The sequence below is a fragment of the Schistocerca americana genome, chromosome 1 (genome assembly GCF_021461395.2).
Source record: "Schistocerca americana isolate TAMUIC-IGC-003095 chromosome 1, iqSchAmer2.1, whole genome shotgun sequence".
Taxonomy (NCBI): domain Eukaryota; kingdom Metazoa; phylum Arthropoda; class Insecta; order Orthoptera; family Acrididae; genus Schistocerca; species Schistocerca americana.
The window spans coordinates 191,246,512-191,263,618 of NC_060119.1; the positions used below are offsets into that span (position 1 = coordinate 191,246,512).

General features: G+C 45.4%; 1 protein-coding gene across 2 annotated transcripts in view; it reads right to left on the reverse strand.

The window, feature by feature from the left end:
• Positions 1-17,107, reverse strand: part of LOC124593590 (DNA polymerase theta) — a 338,073-nt gene that overhangs the window by 285,474 nt on the left and 35,492 nt on the right. The window contains exon 3 of one of the 2 annotated variants that reach the window (XM_047131990.1): positions 16,797-16,912. The exons of the other annotated variant lie outside the window; for it this stretch is intronic. Coding sequence (XP_046987946.1) covers positions 16,797-16,912 — 116 coding nt within the window. The remainder of the gene's footprint in view (positions 1-16,796; positions 16,913-17,107) is intronic. 2 annotated transcript variants of the gene reach the window in all.

Here is a 17,107-nt window from a genome sequence, read left to right on the forward strand (position 1 = left end):
CCACATCATACCATACATGTAACCAGTCCAAGGAACATCACAGCTGGATAATTGGTGTCACCAACTGCAACCTATTATAAATCACTATCAATCACTCCACCTCCCACAATTGCATGGACCTCTCACTCACGACTGAAATGCCAGAATGACACATTGTGTAACATTATGTTCCTTGTAGGCCAGACTTGTCTGCATGTTCATTTCTCCAGATTGCAACGTGTTCTGGTACCCAACAGAATAACACCTGTTTCCCCTTGCCACTGCAGAATCTACAGCTGATCGTATTTTAACTGGACCATTTTCTATTGTGGGTACATGTGCTGCAACAATTTTAGAGTGCTAAGAAGGAACTGGAGAAAGTGAGAAACTGTTTGTCCTGAAGATGCCTCATTTGCCCCAGTGCCTTCAGGATTATGTGGGGCTCTGCAGAAAATGCAGTATAGACATGGGGAACACAAATTCTGAAGACACAGTCAGGGAATATTACTTAGTAGCCAAGAGAGTCCCCTTGTTTGGAGCCATCAGTGTACACAACTTTAAACCTGCGATGTGAGTCTAAAATGTTACAAAAAAACTGAGACATAAATGTAAAATTTAGATCACAATATTTCTTAAAATTCATCAAGTCTAAAATAATACAGGGCATCTGCAGGAGCCAAAGTGGAGATCTGCTCCAACCTTGGTGTAAACTGTTAAAAAGCAGTCACAGTCATTCACACGAATCCCACAGGTCTTAGTCAGTTGGTGTTGAGTGTGAAAGAGTCTTTCCATGGTGACTGAGCAAAAATGTGGTATGCAGGAGTGTAAGACACGGACAGTGTTTCATAAGCCCTGTTGCACCATAAGGAAACGTCGACTGGTGTGAAGAGGTGGCTCATTAGCCTCAGCACAAAGACTTTGGATGGAACTGGTTCAAAAGGCTTCAGGGACTGATTGAATTCCTTCTTGATGCACCACATCCAATATTTTTCAATAAAAGGGTCAGGTAAACCCATACAGCACGCATAATCAAGCCAAGATCACAAAGCCCTGCAAATCAGGAACAAATACATTCAAGGTGTGGCAACCACATAAGTTCACAGAGAAATGTGAGACCTAGTAATTTCACAGCATCTTAAAAGTTAAGAACAGTGTCCTCTACTCCCAACTCCTGAAAGTTCAAAACAGAACATGAAAAGTTAAAAAGAGCATACACAGACTTCTCAATTGAGTATTTAAAACCCCTATTCACTAACACAGCTTCTTGGGATGTAAGTCGCACTACTTGTTTCAGGCTGAAAAGACAGTCACTGATGATCGCACTGGAATGTTCTTACAATGATGATGTCCTTGAGGATGAACAAAGTCCATGGGCCGTGGTTAGTGGTGAGCAATAGGGAGTTCGAGGATGGACGAAGTCCATGAGGCTGTGGGTGGCGATGGATGGTAGGGTACTCAAGGCTTGACGCTACAGTGAAATGCTCCTCATGCTCGATGATGTGAACTCCAACTTACGAGCTGCTAGACGTGGTCAACATTAGCTCCAAGTGTGAACTAGGTAACATTAGACATTCTGAGACCACTTTACTCACAGAAGCGAGGTAGTGCTGTGGTGGCAGCACTGTTTGTAGTAATGCGTACACCTCTGGCCACGAGGCTGTTGCCACATGTTACTATGAAGGCTGCTGGATATTCAGCTGAAAAAAACCTGGCATGTTTGTGTGGTTGTCGTACTGTTTCATTGCTGTCTCCAAAAGTAGCGTCACTAGTGGGCAGGAGCTTCTATGACCACAGCACAACTGTATGGTTTGTGGCTGTCTCACAGGGTGGTAGCCTTGGGACACAGTAGAGTAGTTGCAACTCATGAGTTATTGTGCAAGATGTGAGGAGAAACAAAATAAAAGAAGTCATTAACAAACGAAGAACACTGGACATGACATTTAACTAACAATGTGATACTATTAACAACAATGGCAAAGATAATGCAGATCCAGCTCCCACACGGAGAAGCAGCAGTTGTATTCTTCATCAGTGATGGAACTGAAGTCCTGAACAGCCATCTCAGCATGTTCTCTGTAATGCTGGGAAGATGAATTCTAGCTGGCAGTGATGGTAACTGTGGCAATATATGCCACCATAGTCAGAGAAACATCACGTGTTGGTCTAGAGACTTCCACGGGGTGCCTTCCTTCTTTCCTCAAAATCTCCCCCGATGATTTCCCAAATGACTCTCCACTTTGTGGAGTGATTTATGGTGGTCAGGAACTGTTGCCCCAATCTCTACATGCTTTCTCTGATAGTTCAGCAACATTTTGCCCTAGTCGCAAAAAGATTAAAGATTGTGAGGTTCCCTGTCGCTGGCCGGCACTTGAACCTTTGCAGAGCCAAGCCCACCTTGTCATGATTACAGGACAGCATTCGTCATTCCACCAAGGAACAGGGTGCCTTTTCAGCTGGTCTAAAGATTGTGGAATGGATGCTTCCATTCGCTTTGATAATAAGATCCACCCATTCCTGAATGTTATCATGGTGTTCAAAAATAGCAAGTTGGCTGTAAAATGTCCAGTCTGCAATAATGAGCACTCATTGTGACAAATTTCTTTTGGGCACCATTCCGACTGGCAGGTGAATCCAGATAGGAAAATGATCACTTAAGCCATCGATCACTTCCCGTCGAGCAGTCTGTGCAAGAACTGGAGATGATACCGAGACATTGATAGCAGTGAATGACCCCATTGCAGAGCAGACGTGCATGCTCCACCCCGTGTTCAACAAACTCACACATGAGAATTTGAGAGGGCTCTGAACCGCTCTACCCTTGGGAAAGGTGGTTGAATAGGCCCATGCACTTTTTGCGGGTTAAAATAACCACAAGATGCGAAGGTGTTGGTGAAGTGAGTAAACAGATCACAGGCAGCCTCTTCATCTGGTATCTAAGCACAAAAAGTGTGCTATTGACCACTATAAATATCCTCCGAGTTTAGCACAGTTATTCACAGTCTGCCAGGACCCTGTGCAACATCGGGCTCGGCCAGCAGCCAATGACAGCCTGCACAGACCTCACCACCTGACCAGTTCATGGTTCTGAGACTCTACCTGTAGACTTAGAATGACACAACCAAAGAGCCGTCCCCAAGCTCCATGGTAACAGCCGAACTCCTACCTCAGAGGGCAGTGGTATAAAACCAGGGTGGTACTGCCACCATTCTTCCACACCAGGGTGAGCTTGTAACTCAGTAGTGATGGACACCTTAGATAGTTCAGTGGACAATCATATCACTGGCACTGCTCACTCAGAGCCACATAGTGCTAACTCAGGCACACCCTGCTGAGTAGCGCGAACAGTGCCAGCAAAGCAGGATGGGGATGTCAAACGGTTATACTGCTGCCACAGTCCTTCCAACAACATTGCCACCAGTAGACCACACACCTGCAAAGTGCGTGTCCAGAGTGTTACAACGCTCCAACATTGTAGCTCGAGACTAAATAAAAGATGTTATATCTTGCAGCCGAGTTTTCCTCATTACCCCTGGCCAACATCATTGCCTCCACCACCTTTCATTCCATCACCTACACACCACGTCAGCCTCACTCATCCAGGGTCACTATAGAGTGGTGTCAGAAGTATTTTGGTATCAGTGGACACGGCTGGCAGTGGTGCCAGCGCAGTCCACCACCACACAGTACAGCTTTACAACCACAGCTTTGCAACCACAGCACACGGTTCCATCAAACAGTGGGGTGAGTGAGCAGTCTATTAGTTTTTGTGGTTGGTTTGGGGTATAAAGGGACCAAACTATAGTGTCATCAGTCTCTTTTTTCCTGACGCAAGCTAGGCTCAAGATACAAAAAACCCAACGTATGTTTAAACCCAAAGTATGTTTAAACCCAATGTATGTTTAAACCCAAAGTATGTTTAAACCCAAAGTATGTTTGAGAAAGTAGAAGAGCAAAAAGGAATGAGGAACCACATCTAAAAAAAAAAATGAATGGAACGAACAAAAAAACCAGGAAAACACACATCACAAGGAAATGTAGAAGGTATTAAAATCATAGAGCAGATGGTCTGGGCTGGGATGAGCCAGCCACTCTGCAACACATTAAAATGTCCACCCCAAAGAGACAAGGCAAGATGAACACATGTAGAGAAAAGATGACCACCAAGACAAACAAATGCCAAGAAAGTGTGACAGAGATAAAATGGAGGGAAGGTGGTAGCCTCTGAGAGAAGGCTAAAGACCCGCCCTTAGATGGTATGATAAAAAAAAAACTCGCGAATAAAATGTAAAACTAAGCTGTTGAGGCAATGTCGCCCAACACTGAAAGGAGGGCGCTGGGAAGATTAAAAGTCCACCGCAGGGCAGCTAAAAGTGGGCAGTGCAGCAAGATGTGGACGACAGGCATATGGGAGCCACAGTGCCGCTGAGGTGGGTCCTCGCAATGGAGAAGGTAGCCATGTGTTAGCCACGTAAGGCCAATGCAGAGCCGGCAAAGAACCACAGAGTCCCTGCAAGAGGCCTGTATGGAGGTCTTCCACACATTCATAGTCTCCTTAATGGTACACAGAGTGTTGTGCGTACTCAGATTATGCCATTTCGTCTCCCAAAGCTGAAAAACCTAGTGGCACAATAATGGTCACAGGTCAGTTACAGGGATGCCGATCTCCACAGAAGTGGTTTCCGCATAGCCCGTTTGGCCAGTCTGTCAGCAAGTTCATTTCCTGGGATTCCAATGCGGCCTGGGGGTCCACACAAACACCACAGAATGACTAGACCATTCCAGGCCATAGATGGACTCCTGGATGGTCGCTACCAAAGGATGGCAGGGGTAGCACTGGTCGACAACCTGTAGTATGCTCAAGGAGTCAGTACAGAGAAGGAACGACTCGCCAGGGCATGAGCGGATGCACTCAAGAGCATGAGAAATGGCTGCCAGCTCGGCAGTGAAAATACTGCAGCCATCTGGCAAGGAGTGCTGATCAAAATGTCCTCCATGAACATATGCAAAGCCAACGTGACCATCAGCCATCGAGCAGTCAGTGTAAACCACTTCATGGTCCTCATACATGTCAAGAATCGAGAGGAGTTAACAGCAGAGAGTCACGGCGTTAACTGAGTCCTTAGGACCATGTCAAAGGTCCAGACAAAGCTTCGGCCAAGGTGTACACCATGGATGTGCACATGAATGGACCTCCAGTAAATGTGGTAAAGGCAAGGACTCCACTTCAGACAGAAGAGATGGGACGTGAACCGCAATCGTAAGCCCTTATCTCTGACTCCAATGTGGGAGATGAACTGCCATGGATGGGAAAAGGAGACGGTAATTTGAACGCTCAGGAGAACTACGAATGTGCGCGACGTGACTGGCGAGCAGTTGTGCATGCCTAACCTTCAATGGAGGGACTCAGGCCTCCACCAGGACACTGATCACCAGACTGATCCTAAAAGCTCCAGTTTCCAGTCAAATGCAACAGTGGTGCACTTGGTCGAGTAAATTCTACGCTGAGGGCACCGACGAACCATAAACCAGACTCCCCTAGTCAAGGTGGGATTGAACAAGGGCTCTGAAGAGCTGCAGCAGCGTAGAGCGATCTGGACCCCAGTTGGTGTTGCTCTGGCAGCGGAGGGCATTGAAGTGCTGCCAACACTTCTGCTTCAGCTGACAAAGATGAGGAAGCCACATCAATCAGATGTCGAAAACCAGTCCTAAGAATGAATCTATCTTTTTCATCGCCCAATGGACGACAATGACACCCTGAGTAGAGAGGTACATTTGGATTTCTGCCTCGGTCAGAACATTGAGCAGCTTAGTGTAAATAACACCATGGGAATAATTCAGAGTTCTATGGGCCTCAACACGAACAGGATAGCCATGAAGAGTGAAGCAGCAAACAGTTGTTGTTGTGAGAATCAGAAGTAGTCTCCAAAAGCAAAGTGCCATTGCGTAAAAAAAAAGAGCAGGATTTTACAGGGCTGGCAAATATGGGCAACATATAAAATTATCTGAACTTATTGAAACAGCTACTTTTGCTAAAGAAAGGGCCAGAAACCACTATTATTCTCAATTTGTTGTCGATTTGCAGTTGCCAGTAACTGTCAGACATGTATGACAAATTTTGGGGCAGGAAAAAATGTAGAATTAAAGATATGAGACTGCAGAAAGCTGCTCTAACACCCAAACATAAACAGGCTGGATTTGCTGAAGAACATATGTCTTGGACTTCAGAATGGGATAAAGTAGTCTTCAGTGTTTAGAAGAAGTTTAATTTAAATGGGCCAAATGGATTTCAGTATATTGACATGATCTGAGAACAGAGCAGCAGGTAAGAATGAGTAGAAATTTTGATGGTGGAAGAGTTATGATTTTGGCAGCCTTCTGTTCTAAAGCTAAATCACACATTGCTTGGCTGAACACTAGAATAAACTCTCACATGTACACTGAGATGCAAGAGACAGTATTGATTAGAATGTGTGGGGATCAAAGGGATGAAAGTCCAATGTTCACAAGAAAATGCATCTGTGCATGTTTCCGTTACAAACAAAAGTGAATCCCATAGAAAACCTTTGGAAAATACTTGCAAGGCACGTTTATCAGAATGGAAGGCAGCTTCAGGCCGTATGTGAACTGAAAAGAGTGAGACAAGAAGAGCAGGTGACAATTTCACTGCAAGAACTAGAAGCCCAAAGAGAATGAATGCCTAAGAGAATTTTTGGGGTAATTGAGAAGAATGGAGGTTGGACAACATACTAAAAATGCAATAATACAAAAGGACAATGGGTGCCTCTATACCCATTTCCACCCAGGAAATGCAGATACCTTACTTCGTTACTTCTGTTATGAAAGAAACCATGTTATTTCTTTATGACTGTTTACATCTTATATGTACCTTCTACTTTCATGATAAATACGATATGGTAGGCTTCAGACATTGTATCATCACTTTTGTACGAGACCTGCTTTTATACTCATTTCCACCAATCACTGCATGTAAGTTAAGTCTTCTGTTCAAGACTGGTCACGGATTTAGACCCAGAGTTCGGGTCTTCCCAAAGAGGGGAGGTATCTTATGTCGTCATTAATTTTGGTTATCACAGGAATGGAAGCAGATCCATTGCACCCATATATGAGGCAAGCAGGCAGGCAAGGAGGGACTGATATGTAATTTCACAAATGAGTCTGTTTGTGCACTACAGGGTGCACAGGCTGAGCTGCACAATTGTCATAACACTGCAGAAAGGCCACGCAACTATATTCTGGCCTGCAGAGTATTTCCACACCACTGAGACACACAGGTATTGATCTGTATGCATCTGAAATCAATGTATCAGCCCAACAAGTGTGTTATTAATCACTATAAATACCCTCTGATTCTAGCACAGTTGCGCACAGTCTGGCAGCACCTGCAATGTCGAGTTCATGCAAGTCTCCATCAAATTATGGGTCAGACAGCACCCAATGCCGGTCTGGGCAGCCATCTCTACCAAACTAGCTCACTGTTATAAGTCCATGCCTGTGGATTTAAATCAACATAATAAATGTACCACCTCCGGGCTCCACAGTAGAAACTGAACTCCTGGCTCGGAGGGCAGTGGCTCGCAGCCAGGGTTATAGTGCTGTCATCCATCCACTCAAGGGTGAACTTCTAACCCAGCAAGGGTCGAATCCTACGAGAGTTCAGTGGAAGTTTGCGATGCTGGCACTGCTCACTCAGGGCCACATAGTGCTCACTCAGGAACACGCTGCTGAGTGGGGTGTTGGCAAAGCAGGATGTGGACATCAAACGCCATCCTGCAACTGTGACCTTCTAATGTCAATCACACTGCTGGTAGACCATATGCCTACAGAGGGCATATCCAGAGCATCATAGCACTTCAACATTGTAGCCTGAGACTAAATAAAATATGGTTTACATTGCAGTGAAGTTTTCCTTGCAATCCTCATCCAGCACCATCGCCTCCACAACCTGCCACTCCACCACCTTTACACCATACTGGCCCCACTCAACCTCAGTCACTACACATCCATCAGACAACCATGGTCACACAGTCTGATAGCTTTGAGACTGATCATTTTGGACTGTCAGTTTCCACCCAGGTTTGGGTTTTGAGATGATGGCAAAGCCATTTAAACAAACATGTCAGGAGTGCCAAGTGTGGTCGCCAGAGTGGAGCATGGTCGCATGAAGTGAAAATAGCGACTCCACAGCAGCACATGCAAGCAGTGGTGTGGTTTGCAGAAACAAAATCACCGATTACTGTGCAAATAAATTATTGCCGTGTGTATGAATGTGATCCACTTGATGTGAAAACAGTTAAGGAATGGTACAGGTAGTTTCTGGCAATAGGAAGTGTTCTGAAACATTCTGGTCATGCACGTTACGGAGTTTCAGAAAAGACAGTGGAGGACATTGGACAAACGTTTCTGAGTCCCACATAAGTGAATTCGCTAAGCATCTACGTAACTTGACGTACCTCGATCAACATTGCATCGTGTACTTTACCAGCATCTCCAAATTTGTGCTTATAAAGTGCAAATTCTTCAACATCTGACGCCGAACAACAAACCATGCCAACAACAATTTGCTGCTGATATGCTGCAGTGTATTGATATGGATGCCAGCTTCCTGAAAAGATGTTTATTTTCAGATGAGGCAACCTTTCACATGTCAGGAAGGGTTCATAGGCATAATGTTCGGATTTGGGGTTCGCAAAATCCACACACTGTCATTGAACATGTTCATGACAGCGCTAAACTAAACGTCTGGTGCAGGCTAATGCACGACAGAATTGTAGGACCGTTCTTCATTGTGGAACAAACAGTGAATGGGTCAGTGTATCTGGACATGTTGGAGCAGTTTGTGTACCCTCAGATATAAGACTTGCAACCCAACATTATTTTTCAACAAGATGGAGCTCCACCTGCATTGGTCACAGCTGTTCGCAAGTTCCTGGATAGGAAATTTCCCAGTCATTGGATAGGACGTGGAGGACCCATTACCTGGCCCCCACGTTCACCCTACATTATGCTGTTCGATTTCTTCATGTGGGGATTCATGAAGGACCGCGTGTATGCGACCAAAATGGACGATATTCCTACATTGCGACATCGTAGCACTAATGCGATTGCAACAATAACAGAGGAAATGTTACAAAGAACTTGGCAGGAAATTGAATAAAGACTCGATATTCTTTGTGCTACAAATGGTTCACATGTAGAGGTGTATTGATGATAAATAAATAAATTCTTTGAGATGCTCTACAATGTGGCACATTTTTCATTGTCGTAACCACTGTGTTGTTTTTTTCCCTATGTCTTTGAAATCAGGGATGTTTGAACGGGACACCCTGTGCATCAAACACTAATACTACATTCAGTACATTTCCACATAATTATACGTCAACCCAGTTACCAAATTACATAGTTACTGCTTCAAAGTGTGGTGTCACCGCCAGACACCACACTTGCTAGGTCGTAGCCTTTAAATCGGCCGCGGTCCATTAGTATACGTCGGACCCGCGTGTCGCCACTGTCAGTGATCGCAGACCGAGCGCCACCACACGGCAGGTCTAGAGAGACGTACTGGCACTCGCTCCAGCTGTACAGCCGATGTTCATAGCAATGGTTCACTGACAAATACGCTCTCATTTGCCGAGTCGATAGTTAGCATAGCCTTCAGCTACATTTGCTACGACCTAGCAAGGCGCCGTATTCAATTGATAATTAATATTATGAAGCATGTACCGTAACGAGAGATGTTCTACAATTGTGGATTAAAGTTAAGTATTCTACCAGTTACCTCCTGTTTTGCTAGTCTTATTTCTCTGACCTGTTCCAGACCTCACGCCAGTCAGCGTGTAATTAAACGCGTGCATTTCGGCCTCCTCTAGAAAAACAGTGTTGGCTCTTTTGCCAACACTACAAATTTGGCGACTCGGATACAAACGGTCTCCTTTATATATAACTAATTTACTTGTGTCATGGCTTCGCCACAATCTCCAGATGTACTGTCCGAATTTTATCGCTTGCAGAATCAGCAGATGCAGGCGTTATTGGATGCCCTTGGACAGCTTGTCCAGGGTCAACGTGCAATGCAAAACGATGCGGCAGCCACCGCTCCACCGCTACCGCAGCCACAACACGCAGTTGCACCACCTTTTCGTCATTTCGATGCGGCACTGGAAAGCTGGACGGAGTGGTCACGCCAATTTGGATTCCATCTCGCCGCCTACAGAATTCAAAGTAATGAGCGGCAGCCTCACTTATTATCATGTGTCGGCGTCCAGACGTACCGTGTGATAGTGAAATTGTTTCCCCGACACGACGTAGCAACTCTGTCCTACGAAATAATTTTGTCTGCATTAGATGCATATTTCAAAAAATCAGTCAATGTAGTTGCAAAACGGTATACGTTCTTTCGTACAAAACGTACGGCCGGTCAAACTAATCGGGAGTGGGTTGCAACTTTGCAAGGCCTTACTAGGGATTGTGCTTTTGCGTGTGAATGTGGCCTCCCTTATTCAGATACTATGGTACGTGATGCAATTGCACAGAACGTTTCTGATGTTCGTATCCGGGAGCAGATTTTGAAACTAGTCAATCCCTCCCTTCAACAAGTGAAAGAAATAATGGATAGGCAAGACACACTTGCCTTTGCTCAGGAATCATTTGCACCTTCGCCAGCCGTGTGTCACATTGACCGGCCCGCCGGGCGAGCTGCACGGAACTGTAAACAGCCCTCGCGCCCGTCTGCTCAGCTGCCGCCACGATCTCAACCACGTGTCTCGCGGCAGCAGGCAAATGCAGTGCTAAAATCATGCCCGCGGTGTGCTACTCAACATTCGCGTGAACATTGCCCGTCACGCCAAGCTATTTGCTTCTTCTGTAATAAAAAAGGACATGTTCAGAGTGTTTGCCAGAAAAAGATCAGATCGGACACTAACAACCATTCCAGGCCCTTTGCTTCGCACCGGAATCGAACCAAGCATACTCAGGCTCACGAACATTCGCCCATGGAAATTCATGTAGCTAATTCCACTCCACCCAGTGCCGCTCTCTTTAACAGTGACTGTGTTTGTCCCACAAATTGTGTGCGTCGACGTCGCCGGAAATCGCGTCACGTCGCAAGTGCTTCTGTACCAGTGTCTGTTCACGTTGCACGAGACAGTCGCTCTTGTCGTCAGCAGGACAACAAACTTTTTGTAGATTTGGACATTCATGGCAACGTGATCCCATTCCAGCTCAATACCGGAGCTGCAGTTTCACTAATCAATCACGACACGTGCAAACAACTGGGCCCACCTCCGTTGCGTGCCACAAATGTTACGTTAAATAGTTATTCAGGTCAGAATATCCCTGTGTTAGGACAGTGCAGCCTTCTTGCCACACACAAGGGACAAACAAAACTTAAGTCATTTTACGTCCTTCGTTCTTCTTCTGCAGTGAACTTGTTTGGTTTAGATTTATTTCAGTTGTTTAACTTGTCTATAGTCAATCAGGTCCTATAGTGAACCAGACTGTGCCTTCAGCCAGTGTTTCTCGTCTATGTGAAGAATTTGCAGACATTTTTGCACCGGGCCTAGGTTGCGCTAAGAACTATAAAGCACAGTTGGAACTGAAAGTAAACCCGCAACCGAAATTTTTCAGAGTGCGCAATGTTCCTCACGCATTGCGTGATGAGGTCGCAAGAACCTTACACGATTTGGAATCACAAGGTGTGATTGAACGTGTGCAGGCTTCTCTCTGGGCATCACCCTTAGTAATTTTGCCAACACTTTCCGGAAAATTGAGACTTTGTGTGGACTTCAAGGCAACGGTGAATCCACAACTAGTGATTGCAACTTTTCCTTTACCCCGGTTGGAAGATCTTTTTGACAAACTGTGCCCGGGTAAATATTTTTCGAAATTGGACCTCGCAGATGCGTACTTGCAAATACCAGTGAACGACGAATCCCAGCGCGTCTTGGTGGTTAACACGCATCTTCGTTTGTATCGATTCAAAAGACTGCCATTCGGGTGTGCATCCGCCCCTGCCTTGTTTCTGCAATATCTGCAAACTGTTTGTGCGTCGGTCCCTACTGCAGCAAACTATCTGGACGATATTGTGATCTCTGGAAAGACGGAAGAAGAACATTTAGCCAATCTCAGAACACTATTCCAGGTGTTGCGACAAAATGGTCTTCACTTGCGGAAGGACAAATGTGTGTTTTTTGCTCATGATTTACCATATCTGGGACATGTAATAAATGCCCAAGGCATACATCCCAGTCCCGAGTACCTCCGTGCCATACAAGACTTGCCTTCGCCGCAGAATTTGAAGCAGCTACGGAGTGTGCTGGGTAAAATAAATTACTATAATCCATATGTGCGCAAAGCCTCTTCCATTTCAGCTCCGCTTCATCGCTTACGCCGTAAAGGTGTTCCGTTCGTCTGGACGACGGAATGCGAACGCGCCTTTCGCCAGTTGCTTTCAAATACTTGCCTTACGCCATTCGATCCCCGGAAACCCCTTTTGTTGATGGTAGATGCATCGGATTTCGGGATCGGTGCTGTGCTTGCGCACGAAGATGGCTCGCATGATCGCCCTATTGCCTTTGCGTCCAAATTGCTCTCATCTGCGTAAAGAAATTATTCACAGATCGAGAAAGAAGCCTTGGCTCTCGTATTTGGTGTTACTAAGTTTCACGATTTCTTGTATGGTCGTCACTTTATCACCATGACAGACCACAAACCTTTGACATCGCTTTTTCATCCGAACAAGCCTGTACCTCCACGTACAGCGCATAAATTCATTCGCTGGTCTATTTTCCTCTCGCAGTACCGCTACGATATCTTGTATCGGTCCACTGCTAAGCACGGAAACGCCGATGCGTTGTCCCGTTTGCCTGTTGCTGAGGATAGAGCATTCGATTCTTCCGAACTTGCTTGCATGTTCATTGATGAGGAAACCGATGACGTGGTCGAATCGTTTCCGATTGATTTTCGTTGTGTAGCTACAGCCACAGCTGCTGACCCTGTCCTTGCTACCGTTTTGTGTTTTGTTGCTACGCAATGGCCCTTGTCGAAAACACGGATCGAGGATCCGTTGGTTCGCCGATTTTTTGCTCACAAGGAGAGACTTTTTGTTCGCCGTGGTGTTTTGCTGTTGCGTTCTGATAATGATTAGTCCCGGGTCGTGGTCCCACGTTCGTTACAGTCCTCTGTTTTACGGCTTCTCCAGCAAGGACATTGGGGTATAGTGCGAACGAAACAACTTGCTCGTCAGCACTGTACTTGGTTCGGAATCGATGCTGCGATTACGAATATGTGCTCTTCTTGCATGGCGTGTGCCGAACAACAATCCGCACCGCCGCGGAAATTCTTTGCATGGCCGAAAGCCACTTCCCCTTGGCAACACTTACACATCGATTTTGCTGGTTCATTCTGGAATGCTCGATGGTTGGTTGTTGTCGATTCCTTCAGCAATTTTCCTTTTGTTGTCAGCATGTCTTCCACAACGTCTTCAGCCACCATCCAAGTGTTATCCACTATCTTTTGCATTGATGGTCTCCCACAGACTATTGTTTCCGACAATGGCCCACAATTCATGTCCGCAGAATTTCAGTCATTCTGCAAGGCCAATGGTATTCAACATCTGACATCCGCGCCGTTTTCGCCTCAGTCAAACGGTGCCGCTGAACGATTGGTCCGGACTTTCAAGTTACGGATGTTGAAGTTGAAAGAGTTGCATTCTCGGGAGGACGCGTTATTGCTCTTCCTGTCTTCGTATCGCTCTCAGCCCCGAGATGGTCACTCGCCGGCTGAGTTGCTCCATGGTCGTCCTCATCGAACCTTGATGTCTTTGCTACATCCGCCGCATCAGGTTCCTGTGCAGCGGCCGCCACCTGCTTTTGCTCCTGGCGACGTTGTATACTATCGCAACTATCGAGGTTCACGGCGTTGGCTCGCAGGGCGCATTCTTCGCTGTCTCTGCCGCGCTATGTATCTGGTTTTGGGGGCCACTGGTGAGGTGCATCGGCATCTCAATCAGCTGCGCCTCTGTCGTCGCACGGGTTCTGCCGCTCCCCGTCTGCTTTCAGCGACGGTGCCGTCCGGACAGCGCCCTGGGGACCCATCTACTGGCTCGCCTCATCCCCAGGTGTTACCGACGCTGCCTTCCATTTTGCCCCATGGCGACGCACCCCCGCCGCCGCTGCCGCCGCCGCCTCTGCCGCCTGTTCTCCCGCCGGCGACGCCCGCAGTGGATGCTTCGCTGCAACCGCCAGGCGCCTCCCTGGGTCACGCGCTGCCGATCGCTTCCCGTGACCAGCTGTCCTCCGACATGGAACTCTTGCCCGCTCCGGACCAGATGTCGTCTTCGCCCGTCGGGTACCCCGACGCAATGAAGGTCGACCCTTCGGCCCCTCCTGTCTCTCTACGGGCGCATACACCGCATGTTGACGTGCACCCTGGACTAGGTTTTCAGGCGTTTCCTAGCTCCACTCGGACCGAATGGGCGGGTGCGGGTGGCACAGCCTGTTGTTAGGCTCCCCACCTCGTCGCATACGTCAACATGGGGTCCTCCCCACAGCGGGCGGAAGCATTATAACACAACCGATTTGCAGGGGAGGAATGTGGTGTCACTCCCAGACACCACACTTGCTAGGTGGTAGCCTTTAAATCGGCTGCGGTCCATTAGTATACTTCGGACCCGCGTGTCGCCACTGTCAGTGATCGCAGACCGAGCGCCACCACACGGCAGGTCTAGAGAGACATACTGGCACTCGCCCCAGTTGTACAGCCGACGTTCATAGCAATGGTTCACTGACAAATACGCTCTCATTTGCCGAGACGATAGTTAGCATAGCCTTCAGCTACATTTGCTACGACCTAGCAAGGCGCCGTATTCAATTGATAATTAATATTATGAAGCATGTACCGTAACGAGAGATGTTCTACAATTGTGGATTAAAGTTAAGTATTCTACCAGTTACCTCCTGTTTTGCTAGTCTTATTTCTCTGACCTATTCCAGACCTCACGCCAGTCAGCGTGTAATTAAACGCGTGCATTTCGGCCTCCTCTAGAAAAACAGTGTTGGCTCTTCTGCCAACACTACACAAAGACCTATGTGAGATGACAGTTTTACTCTTCACCCTAATATGTGCTGAGATTAACATTAGGAAGGCATGGAGAGAAACTAGTCACAGTTGAACCTTCAACTAGGACTACAAGGCATGTGCAGTAGAACAAATTATGTTAATTAAGGAAACAGATATTAGCTATAAACTTGCTCCCTTACTGCACTTAAAGTTTTTCTTCTAGAGCACATTAGATGCAGTATGGTCAGACTCTTACTTGGAAATGGCTTCCTTTATTAGCACAATAATGTCAAGTAAGATGGAAAATGAGTATTTGAATGCAGCTGTGCTAAAATATAAGGTATTTCCACGAATTAAGTTCCATTTGGCTATATAAAACAAATGTGTACAGATAAAGAAAAAATATTTATTGTACAAAAATCTACAACTGTTAAACTACTTTTCTACATAGCTTCCGAAATTTTGTAGGCACTTGTCATAGCATGGCACAAGTTTTTGTATGCCTTCTTCATAGAAGGTTGCCACTTGTGTATTCAACCATGTGGTAACATGTTCTTTCAGTTCGTCATCATCGTCAAAGTTTTGACCACCAAGGACAAATTTTAGGTGTAAGAAAACCATCGCCTTCTTCACTGTAGCGTGTCAGAAACTGAAGTGCACTGCCCACCCATTGTTTTTTGTGTTGTTCAGTAAGAATTTTAGGTACGCAATGTGAGCAAAGTTTTCAAAATTTCAGGTTTTCAGTAATAATTTGATGAATTAGTGATCATGAGATTTGCGGAACCTCCCTAGCAAGGGCACTAAGTGTAAACCTACTGTTGTGATTGATCTTCTCTTCAACTGTGTGAACCAGTTCATCAGTAACCACAGATGGGCGTCCACTTCGTTCTTCATTACGCCCTTGAGCACGTCCTTTATTGAACAGTCTGACCCATCTTCTAACCACTGAATCACTCATAGCATTTTGTCCATAAACCTAGCAGATTTTCCAATGAATTTCCTTTGGTTTAACTTTCTTTGCATTTAGAAAATGAATCACAGATCTGATTTCACACGTGGCAGCATTTTCAATTACGGGTGACATTATAAAGAAGCACTACAAAGCACACGTTGGCACCAGCAATCTGAAAATGGCGTACATGTCTTCTCCTTGAGTCAGAGTAACTGCCATGTATGCTCGGAACTGCAATTGTAGCACTACCACAGATAGAAATAGAAACAGAACTTACTTTGTAGATGACCCTCATATATTATCAATTAATACCATCCATATGATCTAGACAGGAAACATGTACTTATACAGATGCTAATGCACTGCCTGGTTGATTCCCTGTTGCTTATAATTTTTTACTTTGTGACAAATGTCCATCTCCACATAACCAAAATAGTACAGTATAACTATAGGTCTGAAATTACTATGACAATAAAACTTGGAAAAACGATATATTAATAAGGAAATTTCATTGATATCTTTCAGTAAAGAAAAGAAATCCAAATAGAAGTTACATCCAGTGATGATTTAAATATGCAATATGAGCTTTTCACTTATACATAGTCACTTATCACCACTTGTAATTTTGAGCACCTAGTGAGTGAATACAATAACAACACATTTTAAGTTGCGCATTAAAAACTGCTAAAGTTAGTTTTAATTCTAGAATGTTACTTAAAAAAAAACTAGGCACAGCACACAAATTTAGTTAATTTATTTAAAGTATGACAACAAATTTGTGAAAATTTACCTGAAAGTAAAACATTTTCTCTCTGACGACAGAAACAAATGGGAGAATGATGATGACTTTCTTCTTTCTCTCTAGCACAGTTTTTATTGCTAAAATTTCAGCAACTAATGTTTTACCTGAAATAATAAAAAATACTATTTACCCACTGTTTGTAAAAAATATTACAAAGCATGTTCCGTACTTTAGCTAGATTACCCCACTTGAGAAGCTTACATCAAACTGGACCTCCCCACAAAACGAATTTACTGTTACTGTCTCTCCCCTCCTTGGTTCATTTCCTGTCTCGACTCAGTCCCTCATCCCCCTCCCCC